Below are 20,281 nucleotides of genomic sequence, written 5' to 3' on the forward strand. Positions count from 1 at the left end.
AGTTTTGACTGCCACTAAATATATCTTGTATTAAACAATACTGGATATTTTCCAGTGATGGCGTTGGTTGTTTGTACCTATGATAATTTTTCTGTTGGTTCTGTAGTTCTTTCTCTCTTTCAGCAGGTGTAAAAGGTCCGAGGATGTTATCTTGAACTCTCTTTTTCCTCTGCTCTATTTTTGTCACATTTTCTCCCTTTTAACATTTTGCGTCACCTTTCTCTCTTCCTTTCTTTCTCTTTAATCTTTCCATTTCTGTGTACATTGATTTTGAAATAACTCCAAAATAATGTCCAATAAGATTTTTTTGCATGTACATCAAGTGGAGCACTATAGCTAAAGCAGTAATGCTCAACTTGTGAAAGTAAATCTGTTGGGCTGTCTTTGGCATTAAGACAGCACTTGCTACACTGCCAGACAGAACACGCTTGTATTAAAAAAAAAAGAGATTTTGGCCCATTCCTCCTGACAGAAGTGGGCCCAGTTTGTAGGCTGCTTTTCAGTTCTGTCGACAAATTTTCTAATAGCCTGAGTTCAGGGTTTTGTGATGGTCACTCCAAAACGTTCACTGTGTTATCCTTAAGCCAGTTTATAACCAACTTGCTGCTATGTCGTAACCTGACTCAAGCCAGACGCATGTCGCTCTGCCTAGCTTCACTCACATCCATCTGGGCCTTATCAAAAATTCTTGCATATGATTGGATAAGCCACTTGTCTGTCATCTTTATCGACGTGCTATTTCAACCACTCACACCGAAGGTAACCCGTGACGCTGATGAGAGCGACGCAGGAAAAAACAACAACTTTTTTTTAATGTGTTTGCGGCTCTAGTGGCACGTGTTTTATTGACAGTGAGCTGACAGGAAGAGGGGGGAAGACAGGCGGCAAAGCGCCGCAGGTCGGAGTCGATCCCGGGCCGACCGCGTCGAGGACTAAAGGCCTCCTAATATGGTTCGCGCTAACCGCTAAGGAAAACAAAACTTGCCAAATGTGGTCGGGAGAAGGGCGAAAACATGGTTTCCACCAACAAAAGCCTTCAGAGGCGTTCTCTGATGTTCTTTTAATGAAACAATATTAGGTAGATTGGACAACACGGAAGAAATAGCAGCATCAATGTTAACGCTTGCTTCCTCGACAAGCCGCCATTGCTATCAAAACAGTCTCACGTCATGGTCGCATCTCCACTACGTCACATCTATGAAATGCCAGCCCTGCGTCCTGATTGGCTAGACAATAAAATTGGTTGGAGAAATCACTTTCTATGGGCGATGTCCCAGATGTATGTGAGTGGAGCTAGGCGGAGCAACATACAGCTGGCATGAGTCAGGTTAGCTATGTCGAGGATCATTGGCCATTTATAAGACTCTTTGTATCACAGCTTTAACTTTTTGAGATGATGCTTCAATATTTCCACATCAGCATTAAGTATTCCATCTATTTAGACAACAAATACATGTATCTGTTGTCTGAATAGGTGGGATACTTTAATCTAAGCACAACATTCCCTCCTATGACAAAAACCCCACAACATGACACTGGCACTCCTGTACTAGTGACTTGCCCATGTTTCCCTTAAATGTAAGCAGGCCACTGTGGCCAAACATCCATTCTAGTTTCATCAGACCACAGTAAATGTCTCCAGAAATTATTGTCTCTATTTCAGGCTTTTGTTTTGCAATCTGTAATCTGACTTTTACTGCCACCTTTAGACTAATGGCTTCTTTCTCTCTGAGTGTCCTTCAGCCCGTGCTGGAACAGGACTCTTACAAGCTTCATCTTACATTTACACAAGGTGTTTAGCTTTTGTTCTGGAACTGAAAAACAAGTTTCACAATGAAAACACAACAGTACGATAGCTGAACATCACCATGGTCTTTATGCGCGTGTCTAATTATTTTAGCAGAAAATGTGGAGCCATCAGGTACCAACAAAATCATTGAGGTACATCATTCTCTTCCTGATATCTTGCCTGATTTCAGTAGCTTTTTTCATGGTGACACATAAACAAGCAGTATTGAAGTGATGTCTTAAAATATAGATGTGCCTGTGCTCAACTCAAATCTGGTGAATTAACCAGAATCAGAAGCTTGTAAGACATGACATCATCGTCATCGCCAAAGGATTTACCATAAATATTTTAATTATGCTAAAGCCTGTTAAGAAACAGAAATCATTTGATTAATCCTAACTGAAGTGAATCAGAAGAAGTCAGGGAAAAGGCTATCTTGATATACAGACACTTCACTTGCGTTGCCTGGTTAGTGTGGTGCCGATTTATGGCAAGTACACTTCACGTACGTTCACAAGTAGGGCCATTTCAGGGTGTGTAAATATCAAGTTTCAGACGCTTTTATGCAGAAATGAGTATAAACTTGTTAATCCCTTCATGCTCTGTTGTATTCAACAGTGGTAATATATGTTCAAGATCAATGCATTTCTCTGAAAATTGTGACTTGTGCAAACGGAATGGCTAAAGATTTTATCACCACGTCTATGTCTGCTGTGAAAAAAAATTCCCCTTCTGGATATTAAAACCAAAATTGAACTGAATAATCTTTGTCAAGGAATCTGCAGCATGCTTTTTTCTTTTATAGTCCACCTTTGTTACATATAACTGTATAGACACTTGCATAAATGGGTGTTTTGTATGCCATCAAAAATAAAACTGAAATGATCCAAAACTAAAATGCATAAGTCAGATGTTACAGAAATCTGGAAATAGGCTTCAGCCAGTAAAAGCTTGATTGGAGCATCTTGTCTCATATTCATAGATAAACATGAGCCCAAGATTACCAAGCCAAAAAAGATGTGAATATTGGAATACATGGACATCCTCTGTGCCGCAAAATGTGGTCATTTACACAGGAGTTGATCAGGGCGTGTCAGTAATTACCTCCTCCCATGGAGTGAATGAGAAAGAAGCACTGGAGACAGTCGCAGTGTTCTGCTGCCTTCCTCAGTTTGTTCACTATCGCCTCCCTGTAGGCTGAGCCGTACGTCAGGTGGCCAACAGCCCTGGAAGGAAACTTTAAAGATTATTATAGTGGTACACTATCTACATGTCTGTTAGTGGAAGGAGGAATTCTAGGACTTACAGGAATGTATTTGTTACATTACAGTCACACGACAGAATGCACGTTTTCTTTACATGAATTTCATGCAACAAATCAGCACAATGAAGCACATAACTATGGAGGGGAAGGAAAACAGTACGGTGTTTTCATTTTTTTCTGCAAAAAAACCCCAAAAACCTGGAAGAGGAAAACTAATAACTCAAAATAAAATCCAGGGCTACGCTAAAGCTAGCTTAGAATTGGCAGATATGACCGACAGACGGCACTCAAAACTAACACTTTCACAGGAAGAACATTGCAGGTTTTAAGGGAAGATAAGGGTAAACAAGACACACCTTTGGTATAACCTTGGTCATACAAATGTATGTTTTATTGCCGTTAAAACTGTTTGTCTCCAAGAACTAAACCACAGAGAAAGAGGCTGAAAACGAAACACTCACGCAGGCTGCAGCACTCCCACAGTGCATTGCTTAACAGGGACGAGCCCGACCCAGCCCATCCCTGGCTGTGATCCACTTGTCAGGCCATAGGGGTCAGGTTTTACAATATTTTATGTTTTATTGTAGGTTTGTGTTCACTTACTTTGGAAACGTTGCATTGTAGTCATGTATACAAAGCAACTGGTATTGAAAAGTCTGGATGCTGAACGCTTTTAGGGGAAGTCTGACAACAAAATATCCCTCCTTTAAATGAGTAAACACTGCGATAATGCGCTCATGGCATATCCCTCAGAGAAATTCACCCCTTTAATACTATGAAAGAGAGCGCTCATTTTACAGATTTTACACAGCAAAATGCCATGTGGGTGAAGGTTTACAAATGATACTCAAGCGACCCATTCTCCTGAAGGCAGCAAGGAGCTGCGCCATAAGAAGCTGACAGAAACACTCAAGAGAAGCGTTATCGATGCAGTTGCAGTGCCATGCATGTTTTAATGTTGCAGACCACAGTTTTTCTCAAGTACGGTAGTTCAAAATTTAAACTGGTATTGTTGTGCATTGTTGGTGTAAATTTTACCTTCAGGGAAATAGCCACCAAAAGGATCGCATGCCCCACTTTTGTATATATTGCTTTCAGCGCCCCCTGTCAGCATCTACCCCCCCCATTGACAAACCCTAATTTAGATCAAAGCATTTTCATGTTAGAATGACCTAGAGCTTTTGGCAAACTTAAAAATTGCTATTCAGAGTTACTCTCCGTTGATTAAGCTCTATTTAAAGAAGAATTTGCAGCAGATTCAGTGTCTAAGCTAGTAGAGACATACTCCAAAGACTCAGCTGCAAGTGCTGGACAGATGGTATTGATTCAGGGAGGATGAACAAAATACACACCATACTCTGACTGAAAACACTGTCATTTTATTTCTACTTCCCAGTAATGCAAAATTTTTCATCAATCCATAAACTTTAAATAAAACCCATTAAAGTCTGTGATTAAAAACCTGACTTAATGTAAGAAGGGATATGTCTCTTTTTTACGGGCATGATAACTTGCTGTTTAATGAGATCATCTGACACACTAATAGCATTTTGGACACTTTTTGAGTGGTACACAATGTTCATAATTTTTCACAGGTTCTGGCTTGATAAGGTCACATAACTGGATAATGGCTCAAGTTAAACTGTAAAGTTGGAAAAAAAAAAAAAAAAAAAAAAAAAAAAAAAAAAAAAACTGTAAAGTTGAGTTGTTTTGCAATAGTGATTTTGTCAGCCTGACACCTGGGAGCTCAATGAACGACAACCACCAAACAAGGCGCCAGTGGATTTTGTGACAAAAGAAGAAGATTATATTGAGAATTCAAGATGTGCTTCCCTGTAGTCTAAACTTACAGGTTGAACAAGCTCACTGTTCCAGGAGGAGAAAAAATTAAAGTAGCTTTAGGTGGGAACTCCCCTTTAATTTGCCTTAAATTCTTTTCTCTGTGAGTCACCAACAGCTCCAGCTCACGTTCATCTTTTCTTTGGTTTTTAACAGTAGCTGTCACGCGGCAGAACACATGCAGGGATAATTTTCACACTTCCAGTAATGAAAACAGCTTGGTCTTTTTTTTTTTTTTTCCTTCTCATTTTTTGTGGTGCTCGTTGCCTGTAATGAAAGTAGGGTGAGAGGAAGGGGCTTAGAGCGAGGAGGAAGACAAGCGGTTAAGGTATACGACCCAGAGTCAAACCTGGGATGAACGTGTTGAGGACTAAGCCTCTGTATATGGGTCGCCATACCCGTGCACAAGTGGCGCACCCACCGCTTGGTCTTTTGTATATAGTACAGTAATACAATTAACAACATATTATATTAATATTTATAATAATTAATAATTACAACCTAATAATTATATTATCTTAAACTAACCTACAATAAAGTTTGGCTTTCAGATTTCTTTGAACATCTACAGCATAATAAAATGACATCTTTATGGAAGATATTTTAATCCCTTGAATCAAAACCAGTATACTTCAATTAGATCCATTTTCTTCTGTACCTAGCCTGGAGCACAGTACCATTATAAATCAGTATGTTGCAACAGCACGTGTGAACGATTGTAAAACAGTTCAGACGGGATAAAAAGGATTGCTCTACCCCGTGACAGCTCAAAGGACTCCTGTGGCGAGTCTGTCTCTCACCAGTTGTTGCCTGAACCAGACACGTCTGTGAGGAGCTGAGTGCTGTCGAACACCTCCCTCAGTGGCCCCTGCAGGATCCCGTTGACCACGCCCTCCTCCATATCAATCAGGACCGCCTGTGGATGCAAGCGTACATTTCAGCACCATCACACAGTGCTAGCACATTCCTCCAGTCACTGCAGGCATTTCAGAAATAAGGTTCAGAAGCCACTGACTGCTGAGCTCTTAAAAGCAAATAATTCCTTCTTGGAAAATCGGCTGTGATTGAACAGAACATCCACACAATCTCACTATTTCTGTTCCTTACAAAACTACTTTTAAATGATATGATTCTGTCATAATGCGTACTTTACTTGGCACTCACTATGATACTAGCAATAATCTGCTTATTCTCTTTTATTGCAAATATAAATTCCAACTTTCCAAAAAAGATGAGAAGTTATCTAAAATAGGGTTGCAGTGATTAATTATTTTAGTAATTGGTCACACTAGCAATTAGTTTTTAATCAACTAATCTTAAAGAGATATTCTTAGTAAATTAACATACCACAAAACAAAAGCGTTTGTTTTGAAGTTGTTCTGCTTTACTTTTTTTCCAGTGCATCTACAAATTCAAAATCCTACTGTAGCTTTAAGGAAACATGACAACAAATGGAAAATAAATGAAATGGTTAACTTTCTGCCCACCTTGCCCTACAGACCAAGGGTTTCATTTATAAAGCTTGCATATGCACAAAATGGGGCATGAAATGTACGTACGTCACTTTCCACGCAAAAGTTGGAATCTAATAAAAAAAAATAAAAAAAACCTTGACAGGAAAATGTGCAGTTTTCATGGCAACTCTGACCCATGCGTATGTTCATTTTGGAGAAAATGGAACTTGCCGACACAGATGGTAAAGTAGTGAATTGAAGCCAAACTGCTTGATGATTCCTCTAAGATGTTCAATTTCACTCCATATCAAACTTTAATCATAGATCATATTGATCACAAGTATTCAAAACTGCAGTGTTGTTCATTCTTGCACTGGTGACTAGGGCTCGGTATCGATTCATATTTCAAGAATCGATCCCGATTCTCAAGATTTAGAAATATTTTGGATTCAATTCAGTCGGATCACAAAATGGATTGCTGGTATGAAAAAAAATTTTTAACTGTTACCTGAATTTCATGACAGTGTAGTTATACAACATATTGATACTAGTATCATATTAACTTTTAACTGTAAACTAATAAAGTAATAGTAGCTAATGGTGACAGTAAGGACCAAACCCTCTCCCTGAATGTTAAGACAATTGCTTTCACAAACATGCTGAGGCAGAATACCCAATCAGATCCAGGGTAGAGATACCACCAACGATATCTACAGCTTCTATTTCTATTAAATTCAATTCAAATATTATTTATTAAACCAAAAAGGACGCTAAATTTGGACACTAACCTGGTGCATTATTAAAAACCTGACATTAAAAAAATCCCCTCCCATACTGGAGTGTCAAGGCTCCTAAGACGTATGTTGCGTCCACACTGGCATTGTTGTTAAAACAGTAACAATGACAGCAACGCTGTTCTAGGCCATATTTTGTGCATATAAACAGAGCTAAAACATCCTGGAAGATCTTGCAGATGGGCGTATTGAGGAAAAGACAGTTCAAATATTTCCTGGCCATTAATGGAGGACTGGACAACATCTCGCTCTAGATTCTGAGCATTGCATTCTGCCATAACATACCAGGGAAAGTGGCTACACCTCCCTCCCAGGTCCTGAAAGGCAGCTCTCCAACCCTCAGAGCGATAAGGAGGTGCGCTCACCGTTCACACACAGGCAGCGCCCGGCGCCCATCAGCTTCCTAAAATGCTTTCATAGTTTTTCTTGTCTTAATAATCGTGGGGGAAACCTCTGATTCCTCCTGGTCTCCATCCTCTGAATGTCGATCTGAACGCACAGCCACAGAGGAGTTTCAACACTGAGCACATTTTAACAACTTATTTTAATGTAGTCATCATAGTAGCTTATTCCTCTGATTTTCACATTTAATCAACTTCTTACTGAATTTTTCTCACAGTTTCTTTGACTTTTCTCTCTGGTCGCCATGTCACCATGATAAAGAAACGATCAGCTGTCCCATTTTAATCAACATTGACAGTCATGAGGCGCTTTGCATTGGCCACGTATGATTGAATCTGGGCAAGTAGAGGGCAGAACATGAGGTGGAAGCAGGTACACAAATGTTCAGGTACTGCTGTGATCTATAAAAGGATAATTGTGTGCTGGTGCATGGTTTTATGAAGCTGAGTTTTTTTTTTTTGTTTTTTTTTTCCATGCACGGTTTTCTTATTGGCATACGTATACTTTTAGTAAGGATTCTACACAACGTTTTATAAATGAGACCCCAGATGTGGGACAAAGGGTTTATTTATGTCTAAAATGGAAAGGTGTGTGAAAAGTGGTACATAAATCAAAAAGAAAAAGAAACATTTCTTTCAATTAACTCTGCCATCCCCTTATACAAAACAGACTGAACCAGTTCTCCAGGCCTCTCCAGGCATGGTGCTAGGCCTGAACAGCTTCTTTGTATTTGCAAAGAAAAGAGTTATTACAGTGTTAAAGACCCCCCTAACCTGCCAGGACACTGTCAAAACACCAGACGTGCTTGTTGTATTTAGAGTCTGATGGTAGCTGATATACATGTTTAACTGTTCATTGAACTTCAAAAATGGCTGCAAAGCATTTCACTAGAAGCTTGTTTCAATGCATTCTCTGTCTGGCTAGTGCACTGCTGATGAAGACCTATCTGTCTCTGCATTAAAGCTCTTGCGTTGTTTTGGTGTGAAGTGCTGTAGATCAACAAATAGTTGTCTCGCAATTGGAAAGTTGTAGGTTCTACTCCAGCTTCATCCAGCCCCATATCCATGTTTGCATGTACAAGGCACATGCAAACAACAAGGTTGCTAGGGACTTACTCTGGCCTTCAGATGTTGGATCCTCCCTCCAACACAACAGTCTCCACCATCACTTTTCCTGGAAGCATGCGTCAAATATAAAAACGGTTGAACCTGCAGCCATTGTGTCTCCACCTTTCTGTGTATTGAGGGGTAATTACCTCAAATCCACGTTCCTGAAGAAGCTACTGAGGGCCTCGTCGTATAATCCTCTCTAAGGAGGAAAAAAGACACAAGACGTTAGGACGGGCTGTGGTAGGTATGGGTGTGTTTACGACCAAACAGTACTTCTCGGATTCCCTTAGAGAACAAATTGGGCTAATTTTTAAAACTAGGGGTGCTGTTCTGATCCACCTAATTTATTACATTGCTGCAGCTGTGTTTCCTGTTAGTGTTACAGAAAGACACAAACTATTTGACAGAATACTTTAAAACTGCATTGCCATGAAGGTTAAACCCAAAGATAAATTTAATTATGAGGAATGTAGAGTAATATTTACATTCAAAACGCTGAGAATATTGGAAAGAAGAGGAACTGCTGCTGAAAAAGGAATAAAGAGAAGTATAATTGCTTGGTTTACCCATAGCCCTACCTTGATCACTCCAGCACCATATATTGAGACTAACATCAGCATCAGCTGAGATTAGCCATTTTTGAAACGGGACCTTTGTCATCAATACTGACAGATTCCTTGCATGTAAACAAACAGGACTTAATATGTACATAGGTGCAGTGTAAAAAGTCATCAATCCTGAAGTGAGCATCAGCATACGTTATTTTATACTTGTTTGATCTACTAAACACTATGGTGGTTTTAGCACTTGCTGCAGAATGTGTTAAATGGAAACATAAGATGCTACAGTGGGAACCGTATCGCAGACAAAGCTGGCCAATGGCTGAATGATTTAAATGTGAAAAGGAAGAACTGAAATGCATGTGTCCCCTTTAAAAGGTTAAGAAAATAGAATTTATTTTTTAAAACATTCTTAGTGAAAATCCTGCTGTGGACAGATCATTATTGATGACAACATGGATTTGATGACTACTCTCAGGATCACAATTGAAGTTGGCTGTGCACTGCAGACTGGCTAACACTTGTGTTCTGTCTGAATACCCTTACTGGGTAAGGACTCTAGCCAAAGCGGAAGTGCGTCAGCGGTCACCATGATAAGGGCTGTCTGAATAGTGCAGTCAGTAAGAAAGGAGGTAGGAAACATAGCCTGTATGCTCCCTGCTGGGACTAGTTTTGCCAAGGAACCCTGTGACGTCCCTTACCTTCGGAAAGAAGCATTAAGGTATCCCACAATCCTTTGCTTGACACGACATATCAGGACAGCCCCCACACGGAAATCAACGAAAATGTCCGGAGAGAAGAGATTGCACAATTTGTAGGTCATTTTCGGAAGGCTGTAGGCTCGGATTTGACTTGCATCTTCCATGTGCGTTTCCATCATGTAATGACATCGGAGTTAAAGGCTGTCCAAATTCTGCACAGCAGTCCGAGACTCTTTTCTCCCCATTACTGTTGACCCCATGAAAGGTCAAGGAACAGAAAGTTAAACTACTTAGCATGAAAGCATAATGTTGGGTTAGGACGGAGAATGAGGAGTAAAATGGGAAACATGAACTAATGGGCTTAGAACATCTGAGGGTCTCATAAATGTTCTAGTATTAACCTGTGTAGAGGGTTCTAAGGAGGACTTTCAGAAAAGTTCTCTCTAATTTTAAACCCTTGCCAGACCCACAGTAGGCTAATTAGTGCCATCTAGATTTTTCATGCCAAGCATGTTTCTGCGAGAGTAAAGGCATATAGCTCCCAAACACTAGAAGTCCTCTGACAAATGTTTATGGCTATTTAGGTTAGACGGATTAGACCAAATAAAAAAATTAAACAAATTTTCTTCATTTATTTCACTTTCCTAATTCTCAAAGGTTTACACACATTTGCGTAATATTTGGTTTTATTGCCTGTTAAACTGTATGACTTGGATCAGATGTTCAAGTTCAAGTGTTGCAAGAAGAACAATACTTATTTCCAGCGATAGGAACTCGCTATTTCCGCAGACCCAGAGATTTTGGACAATTCTACGCTCCCTTTGGAGCGTAGAATTTTTTTTTAACCGCCACTGTGGTAAACCCCCCCCCCCCCCCAAAAAAAATCCACGGAATGTTTTTTTTTAACTTTAGATTTTAAGACTTTTCCTAGATTGGCCAAAGCAATAGAAAAAGTTAAATGTTGCTTTTATTCACAATTCCATGTAAGCTGAACAAAAAAAAGGTACAAAGATGGTCTTCAGGTCAAAATGACCCGTGAGGCAAATAGAGTTGACATCAAGGTCACAGAGTTATTTACAAACCACAGAATGTTACAAAGTTTTAGTTGTGTCTCAGATCAATCAGTAGCAGAAGTAAACAAGGCAAATCAGGTGGTGTTCTCGCAGACTTCAGAAGACCACCTGTTATTTCCAGAGGTTATAAAGGTCCTGCATAACAGAACCCTGAATTGTGTCTGTGCTGAAGCCATGAATGTGCATTACCACACTGAAGAGGCTTTAGAGGTGATTTTCTCACATGTCCAGCAAGACAACTCTGATTCAGAAGAGGAAGTAGAGGATGTATCCGAAGAAGAAGATGGAGAGGAATACAACCCAAAGCACGATGAATCATCTTCAGAAGAAGAAGAAAACCCTGAAGCTGAAAGTAAGACTTTCCTTTCAAAAAATGGCAAACTAACATGGTCCTCAGCAGCATATGACCAACACGGCAGGCATGCAGAACAAAACATTGTAAAGATGACCCCAGGACCCACAAGGTATGCCGTTTCTCATGCCCAAGATATTGTTTCTACATTCTACCTGTTTATCACACCAGCAATAGAAAAAATTATCCTGGAGATGACAAATCTGGAGGGTTTTCGCAAATCTGGAGACAGCTGGAAAAAGATGGATGAGATTGACCTCCAGGCCTGTTTAGGGCTCCTAATCCTAGCAGGTGTATACAGGTCCCGAGGTGAGGCTGCAGCTAGTCTATGGGATGCAGAGAGTGGAAGGTCAATTTTCCGAGCCACAATGCCACTCAAACTCTTTCACACCTACTCAAGACTGATACGATTTGATGACTGTGAATCAAGACCAGCAAGACGTGTGACAGACGTTAAGAGAGGTATGGGACGAGTGGGTGGAGCGGTTGCCCTACCTCTACAATTCAGGGCCTGACGCAACAGTGGATGAGCAACTGGTTCCATTTAGAGGTAATCTGTTTTCATATTTGTAATAAAAGTGATTTTCACTATTGATTCTTTGACTGTTTTCTGTGACACTGATACTAATCACTGATGCTAATGTCTTTTGTCCAAAGGTCGTTGTCCTTTCCGGCAGTATATGCCCAACAAGCCAGCAAAATATGGGATCAAGTCATGGGTGGCTTGCGATGCCAAATCAAGCTTTGCTTGGAAAATGAAAGTCTCTACTGGGAAGTCAACCAGTGGATACCCAGAGAAGAACCAGGGGATGCGAGTTGTGCTTGATGTGACAGAGGGACTGAGGGGTCACAATGTGACATGTGACAATTTCTTTACCTCTTATGAACTCGGACAGCAGCTCCTGAAGAAGAAGATCACCATGGTTGGTACAGTTTGAAAGGACAAGCCTGAGCTTCATCCTGCACTGCTTGCGTCAAAGGAGAGAGAGGTCTTCTCCTCAAAGTTTGCCTTCACGCCCACCACCACTCTAGTTTCCTACCTCCCAAAGAAGAACAAGAACGTAGTTCTTCTGAGCACACTGCACAAAGACGGCGACATTAGTGATCGTGAGGACAGGAAGCCAATCATCATCCTGGAATACAACCGCAACAAAGGAGATGTGGACAACCTAGATAAGGTGATTGGAACATATAGCTGCAGAAGAATGACTGCATGCTGGCCCCTGGTCATCTTCCACAACATCATTGATGTGTCCTCCTACAATGCCTTTGTGATTTGGAGAGAGATCAACCCAACCTGGATGTCTTGTAAGCACAACAAGAGGAGGGTGTTCCTGGAGCAGCTAGGAAAGGCACTTGTAGCTCCACTCATTGAAAGAAGGAAGCATGTCCCCCGCACAGAAGCCTCAGCAGCAGTTGTGAAAGCTATCCAGAGTGCAGCAGCTCCTGATCAACCTGAGGATCCATCTACCACAGCCACTTCCCCAGCTAGGGCAAGTAAGAGGAAGAGATGTCAGTTCTGCCCTCAAAAGAAGGACTGTAAAACACATACTGTGTGCTGCAGGTGTAAGAAATATATCTGCAAAGGCTGTGCACTTGCATACTGCCCTACATGTGCTAATTAGTTCAATGGGTTATGTTATATTTCATATTTTTGTGCTGTACATTCTCTTAAATTGTTCACTGGAAAAAAGTAAAAGAAAATGAGACATTGAGATGAATAAAAATGCATTCAAAACTCCTTTTTGCACTTTATTTTCCTTTTATTAAGCTATAGAAATTCAAGTGGAGAGGGAAAACTCAAGTATTCACGCATTTTGTGGTGAATTGCAATATACAAGATCAAATTTGGTGTTTAAAATTCAATTAAGCTGCTTATATTGGGGGTTTAGTGACGACGGGTCATTTTGACCCGGAGGACACAGGGTGTATACAGAAAATGAGGACAACAGGAGGGTTAAGTACGTAACTCTAAATGCCCAGCTGTCTTTTGAGCGTGTTCGTTCGTACGTGCGCGCCCACCTTATTGACGTGTGCGTGCTCGCGCAGAGCCAGATCCCAGAATCTGCAACCGACCTGGTTCCCACACTGTCCGACTGAAAATAACATTTCAGTTTAGTGAACAGCCGCTCATTCAATGACACGCTGCATGCATTCATTTGCCGACATAAGAAAAAATATTTAAAGCGATCCTTTCAAAAACAACAACACAAAACTCCTGTTCTTCCGGAGTTCAGCTTACCTTGGACAACAACTGACTGAGTCATGACAGCACCGACACAGGCAATGTCCTGTAACACCAGCTACGCCATACGGGTTGTAATTACTTCGTAGAATCGAGACAAAAACGGCGTATGCAACACTTTTGAAAGCAGCGCTGTGTCGCGCCTTCACTGTGTTTGGTCCAGTACTGATGACGTAATCTCCATAGAAACGTCTGACGTAGAAACAAGCAGCGTCTTGTACGTAATTTTACTTTTCTTTGTGTTATTTATTTTTGTATGTTACAAAGAATATTCTAATAAGGTAAAAAAACAAACAAAAAAAAAAAAACAAGCACACACATACAAGTACTATAACTATAACTATATATATATATATATATATATATATATATATATATATATATATATATATATATATATATATATAAACACTGTTCAGTGTCCATTCTCATCTTTTTTAATTGATATGACTTCACCTGGGCAGTTATTGAGTAGAGTAGCAACTCCAATGGACTTCGAGGTACCATTTTGTCGCCCCATTGATTATTTCACAATCTTTCGATTGTCGTAGAATATGTTTCTTGTATAAAATTTATGTGAGCTTTTCGATACTTGCAAGACAGAAAAAGTGCTTTATGTTTGACCCTGCCTTGAAGACCTTTTGAGTTTAAATAAATAAATAAAAGGTTACCTTAAAAATGAAATGAAAATATAAAATAGAGAAAGATACCTTGTCTTTGCCAATAAAGAATGTAGCACTTTATAAAATAACAGTTAACAGAACAATAAACCTCTCAAACATTTTTAGGATACCCTCCAGTATGACCAAAACATTGTCCATTTTTGTCCTGTAGTAGCTGCTTGTTACCATGACACATTTTCCTGTCACAAAAGCAAAGGAACCCCTAAATCTGGCCTTCTTCCCCGCCTTCGGCCCCGGGGCATCACCAGCAAGTTTGTCCTCTGTCACGTCGTTTACAAATCGCACCTGTAGGTCCTTGCATGTCCTGTGCTTGTATGATGGGTGCGCAGCACGGCACGGTTACTTGCCGTAGTTTTTTCTCCCTCTTTCTCCCCAGTCTATGAACCGCGTCCGCTGCCCCCTCCATTTTCGGTGCCATTTGGGGTGAAACGATGAATGACATCTTATGTTTTCATCCTCTCTTTCTCTTTGAACCCATTAATGCAAAGGTTCCACCTTCTTTTATATCTTTCCAATTCCCGGGTTCTTTAATGCAGCTCAATGTTTTCCCAGGTTAGGTTTGCCAAAGCATTCTTTATTCACCGACTTTTTACAATCACCAATCTCCAACCTATTGTGTGCAATGCGAACACTCCTTCCACTGATTTCGGTCGTTATTTCTTCAACTTTCTGATCTTGTTTAGTCAAACAGATCGATTGGGGATTTGTATCTTTCGTGGTTTAGTTCAGCGATTTGGGGCCATCATACGGTCGTTTCACAGCTTACAAAGTTATTGTCTTTAGTATATTTACGGAGGTTCTGGTGGGTTAATTCCTGTGAATCGGTACTAAAAGATTAAAAGTTTGTCTGCCAACCACAGAGCGTTCACTCAGTTTGCCACATAGGCCCCCCCTCCACTGTTTTACCACCTAGGGCTCTCAAGTGGCACGTGACGTCATTCCTGATTACTATGACTTATTTGTGTCACCACTCAATGCCATTGGCTGTTCAGTGCTTTGAGTACACCACATATGTCTGATGATGTTTGAGTTGGCATCTGATAATTTGATGCTAAATTGAAGGACACAATCTGGGTGGATTCTAAAGAAGCCAGGACTGTGTTTCTCCATCCTCCATCTCTAAAATTTGACTTATTAAGACTGGTCGCACTTAAACTATACAGGTCTTCACTGAATAGAGATTATTCTAAACATAGACTCTTAAGTTTGATCAAGCTTGGTTATTCCCCTGGGGCCCCATTTGTTAATGATGCACCACAATACTTTTCTGTTTAGACAAACATACCTCATGAACCTCGGTATACAGTAGAGGGCATCGTTTCTTATTGTATAAAATAAAATAAGCCCCTTAAAACTATTGTTACATTGTCTAAAGCGCTTGAGCTGAACTGTCCCTCTGATATACTCACTTCACACTGTTTTCCCACCACCATGCATTAATCATGCGTCATAGATCCCGTCCGCCAGGTCTGCACATTCTTCTTCACTTCTCTGCACTACTTGCTGCTCTGGATAGTTGATCCCAATTTGATCCACCTTCAGCACACCCGTAACTCACAGCATCACTGCTCCATCTGTGTCATTCTCATTATTATGCGTGTTTTTTGTACAACAATTTATTGAGAAGAACCAGGCTTCTGATAGTTTAGAAAATAAACTGAGAAAAGACAAGCTTTTAATTGGATGTAATATTTTTTAATCACCTGATATAAACAGTACAAAAAAAGTTTTTAGCTTGATATTGTGGATAAAATGTGCCAAAGCAGACATATTGAGGACACAGAAGCTTACAATGAAATAATGTCTGTGTTTTCTGCACTGGTGAGTTTGAATAAAGGATGTCTACATTCTAAAAACATTCCACAGGGTATATCCTTGTCCTGAAATGTTTGCAATCTCATCGGATTTTAAAATGTTACTTTGATTTGGAGGTTTTGGTCATTCTCTTGGTGGAGAACAAAAACAGTGACTCAGACACAGAAACAAACATTAGACCAAATGAGCACACTCTTAGTGGATAATATTTAATAATAATAATAATTAAAAAAATTCTAGAATGGGTTTGGTCAGTGCTGTAATGGGACTACTGATAGCAGATAGCATTATGCTACAGGACAGCTTCCAATGCTGACAGCTCCACTGACCAGAACCGCCTTGCTGAGGCTTACATGGTTCTTGTTGATGGTCAGGTTCTTCATGCAGCCCACAAAGGGGTTCCTGGTGGCAATGCTGTCTGGGAGGAAGAGATCTGAGAGGAAAAGGAAATCATTTAGGAACTGTGGGACCTTGTTAGAACAGGAGAATGAAGAGGAGCTGCTGGCATTGCTTTTTCACCTGGAGCTCCACCGATAAACACTGGCTTCCTGGTGTCGGTAAAATGGGGGTTCACAGGTCCCACAACATGTTTGATCTCAGAGTCCACGTCCAGCTGAACAACATTGGCATCCCGGATCACTATGGGCAGAATCAGCGTTGGAATACTTTTATTTAGAGACGCTACTTTATACTAAAAACATTGGAGAAATAACTCAATACAGAAAAATTGCCATACTCAAGAAAAAGTCAGTTTGCAAGAGGAAACTAAGTCATCTTATACAGTCAATATTCCAACATCTAAAATACATAATAGGTCAAACATTTTGCAAGAAATGGTAATTTCTTAAAAAAAACCTAGATAATATAAATAGCAGTTAATTCTGGATTCTATGTCAAATATTAAAATACCCCTGGCTCCTGAAACAGTGCTTTCTATAGGGGCCCTAGGTGGTAAAATCTGCTGGAACTGTCCTTGATGTTTTAATTCTACCTTCTAAAGTCAGGCTCCTCCCCATTCTTGAGCAGTCAGTTTATCCCAAAATGATCTGTACCCCTGGCCAATTTAGGTTGAAACTAATCTTTTCATTTTAGACACATGTTTCTTCTGACTGGAGGTACTATTAATGTTTTGGAGCAGCCCAGCCAGTTACAACTTCAGTCTAACAGAGAATCAATAGAAGGACCAAAAGAGTTATGTCAGGGAGTGTAGCTCATTACTAAAGGTTACTGGAGAAACTACAAGGGAAAGCATGCGAAATGCATATAAGACAGATTTTACTTCTGTATTTTTTACACATTTTTCCACTAATTATTGGGAAGATCTGCAATAGACTGGCGACCTGTCCAGGGTGTACCCCGTCTCTCGCCCATTGACAGCTGGAGACAGGCACCAGCACCCCTCGCGACCCATACAGGGATGAAGTGTGTAGGAAAATGGATGGATGGATATTGGGAAGGTTATATATCATACTTAATAAAATCTGAAAAAAAGTATTTTCCTTCAAAGTTGATTCACCTTTAACATTTAAGATGGCCATCTTATTTTCTATCAGAAACAACATTTTTAGTTGAATTGAAGCAATTTTAGATGTTAACAAGCCAGGGGGTATAAATAATTTTGTAAAAATAAATACATAAAAAAATGTAAGAATAAAATCAGAAATGTGTGTACATCTAAGGATTTGTGCATTCTTCTTTGCAAAATGGGCCATGTTGCTTCACATTGGATGGAAAGCATCGGTAAACATACATTTTTAACTCTTAGCTCATTTGGATTTAGGTCTGGATGTTGACTAGACCATTCTAACGCATAAATAGGATATGATCTAAACTATTTTATTGTGGCTCTCGTTGCATGGTTAGAGCTGTAATTTTGCTGGAAGGTGAACTTCTTCAGAGTAAGTAAAAATTTTTTCAATATCAACTTTCATGCCTAGTTAGTAGATGCACAAATGTTTTTTTTTGCTTGCGCAATTTAGCGCTCCTTATTTGAAATCTTTAAAGATCCTGTTATTTAAAATCCCAAAAAAATACTTTGAAGGACAGCTTTGTAACGTAATAAATAGTGAGAATCTAAAGGGATGTGCATACAGTCTGTTCCTTTTAACTGTTTCCTTGTCATGTGAGAGGCTCACCTGTGATTCTGTGCCAGGTGCCGTCACATACCCCCTGTCTTTAAAGATCAGGTCCATAGTGTTTTGCATGAAGGTCAAAAAGTCAAGTTCTGGTTTTAACTGACTAGAGAACCTTCTTTTACTGTGTCCCTTCCATGGCTTCCAGTAGACATTAAACACGACTTCTTTCAACAATGGTTTACCTTTTGCCATTTTTCCATAAAGATCAGATTTTGTGAGAAAATGCTAATAGATGTGCCAGAGCAGATTACTTCACCTGAGCTGTGGCTCTCTACAACTCCTCCAGAGTAACCACAGACTTCTGGTTGCCTCTCTGAATAATGCTCTCCTTGGCCTGTAGTTTTTCCACTTATTTTCTTCGATAAACCTCTGAGGCCTTCCGAGAACAGCTGGATTTATACCAAGATATCACGGACTCTATTTACTAATGAGACGATTTATGAGGGCAATTGGTTGCGCCACATTTTATTCTGGGAAACTGGAGTACACTAGGTTGAATATCAAATCAAGACAATGTTTTTTGCATTAAAAAATGGAATATGAAAACCATGCATAATTTTTTTTATTCCGATATTCCAAATATGATCCACTATGTGTTTGTCTGTTATTTAAAATCCCAATAAAATACTTTGAAGTACAGCTTTGTAACGTAATAAATAGTGAGAATCTAAAGGGATGTGCATACAAGGCACAGTCTGTTCCTTTTAACTGTTTCCTTGTCATGTGAGAGGCTCACCTGTGATTCTGTGCCAGGTGCCGTCACATACCCCCTGTCTTGGTGATACCTTTGTAGAGAACTCATACCTGCCATCGTTTACAAGAACAACCACCTGAAGGGAAAAAAAAAAAGAAACATTTTGATCGACTGAGCTGACAGAGTCTGTCCTGTTCTCAAAATGCATGAGTCGGGACTCACCGCTCCTTGGTGAATGTACATTACAAAATAACCCTTTGCTGCACGGACATGTAGTAGCACGGCTGATGCCACACGAGGGCGCACTTCCATTACTAACTCGAACCTCAACCCCAGCTCGAAGGATTCATCTGGAGGGGGGCACACACAGCAGATGTGTGCAACAGATGTTTTGGATATCTGTACCTAAGCATGTCTTTTCACCACACAAGCCCATAACTTCGGCTTTCGAGCATGTGTTAAATCAGTCAACTTGTTTGGCTCTCTTTCAACCACAGATGGAGATGGGATTAGGACATTCGTTTCCCTGTCATCACCCTCTATCTCCCCTTTCTACTGACACAATTTCTTTACAGCTGTGCTAAAGATATCATGTTATTTCACCTAGCTACACATTTTTCCATGCAGACAAGTTTGTGGGAGACAGGGGAACTTGTGACCTGGTGAACTAACATACCAGATGGACAGTTGAAAAAGTATTCTGCTAATCAAAAAATACAGAACGTGGGTAGTCAAGGAGGGGGGATATATGCAATCAGCATCCTCAATATGAAATTGAGAACATCATATTAGGTTGTGTTAAGGTACAGTGTCGTGAAAGGTATTTAGGCCCTTGCAAATGTTTTATGCTTTTATGTGAAATTTAAATGTTTAGAAAAATGCAAAGAATTTTTACTTTAAGACATCAATAACCCTTGTAAATTCAAGCTGCAGTTTTCAATTGCTTGGATTTATTAAAGGAAAAAAGCTATCCAGACCAACCTTGCCCTGTGTTACAATATAATTGTCATCTTCTTTAAATCACGAAACAGCTGTCAGTCCTATTTGGAAAGCTGGTTTTTATGTCTTTATCCACATTCAAGTCCAATTTCTGCCAAATGTGTAGAATAGAGAACTTGCTTAAATAGAACATGTCTGCAGAAAAAACCCGTACTGGGGTCTTTCTGCATGGAGTTTGAATGTTGCATGCGTGCATGCGTGGGTTCTCTCCAGGTATGTCAGCTTCCTCCCATAGTCTAAAGATATCACTTTTAGGTTAATTGGCCTCACAATCACCATTAGAGGTCCTTAGATGGGAGTCTATGTCCATGGTTGTCCTGTGTGTCTCTGTGTTGCCCTGTGATGGACTGATGACCTGTCCAGGTTGTACCTA

The 20,281-nt window shown here is 40.0% G+C and overlaps 2 protein-coding genes across 2 annotated transcripts in view; both read right to left on the reverse strand.

Annotated features, from left to right (window-relative positions):
* The window catches only part of tube1 (tubulin, epsilon 1), a 41,400-nt gene extending 27,646 nt beyond the window's left edge, over positions 1-13,754 (reverse strand). The window contains exons 1-6 of the mRNA XM_012878267.3: positions 13,580-13,754; positions 13,360-13,433; positions 8,798-8,850; positions 8,658-8,715; positions 5,693-5,808; positions 2,894-3,015 (exon numbers count right to left, since the gene is read on the reverse strand). Coding sequence (XP_012733721.2) covers positions 2,894-3,015; positions 5,693-5,808; positions 8,658-8,715; positions 8,798-8,850; positions 13,360-13,433; positions 13,580-13,604 — 448 coding nt within the window. The 5' untranslated portion in view covers positions 13,605-13,754. The remainder of the gene's footprint in view (positions 1-2,893; positions 3,016-5,692; positions 5,809-8,657; positions 8,716-8,797; positions 8,851-13,359; positions 13,434-13,579) is intronic.
* Positions 13,755-15,938: 2,184 nt separating this feature from the next.
* The window catches only part of lama4 (laminin, alpha 4), a 65,543-nt gene continuing 61,200 nt past the window's right edge, over positions 15,939-20,281 (reverse strand). Inside the window, 4 exon segments of the mRNA XM_012878260.3 lie at positions 15,939-16,513; positions 16,600-16,719; positions 18,952-19,045; positions 19,132-19,259. Of these exon segments, the coding sequence (XP_012733714.2) occupies positions 16,368-16,513; positions 16,600-16,719; positions 18,952-19,045; positions 19,132-19,259 (488 nt within the window). The 3' untranslated portion in view covers positions 15,939-16,367.

This window comes from Fundulus heteroclitus, chromosome 15 (genome assembly GCF_011125445.2).
Source record: "Fundulus heteroclitus isolate FHET01 chromosome 15, MU-UCD_Fhet_4.1, whole genome shotgun sequence".
Classification (NCBI taxonomy): Eukaryota; Metazoa; Chordata; class Actinopteri; order Cyprinodontiformes; family Fundulidae; genus Fundulus; species Fundulus heteroclitus.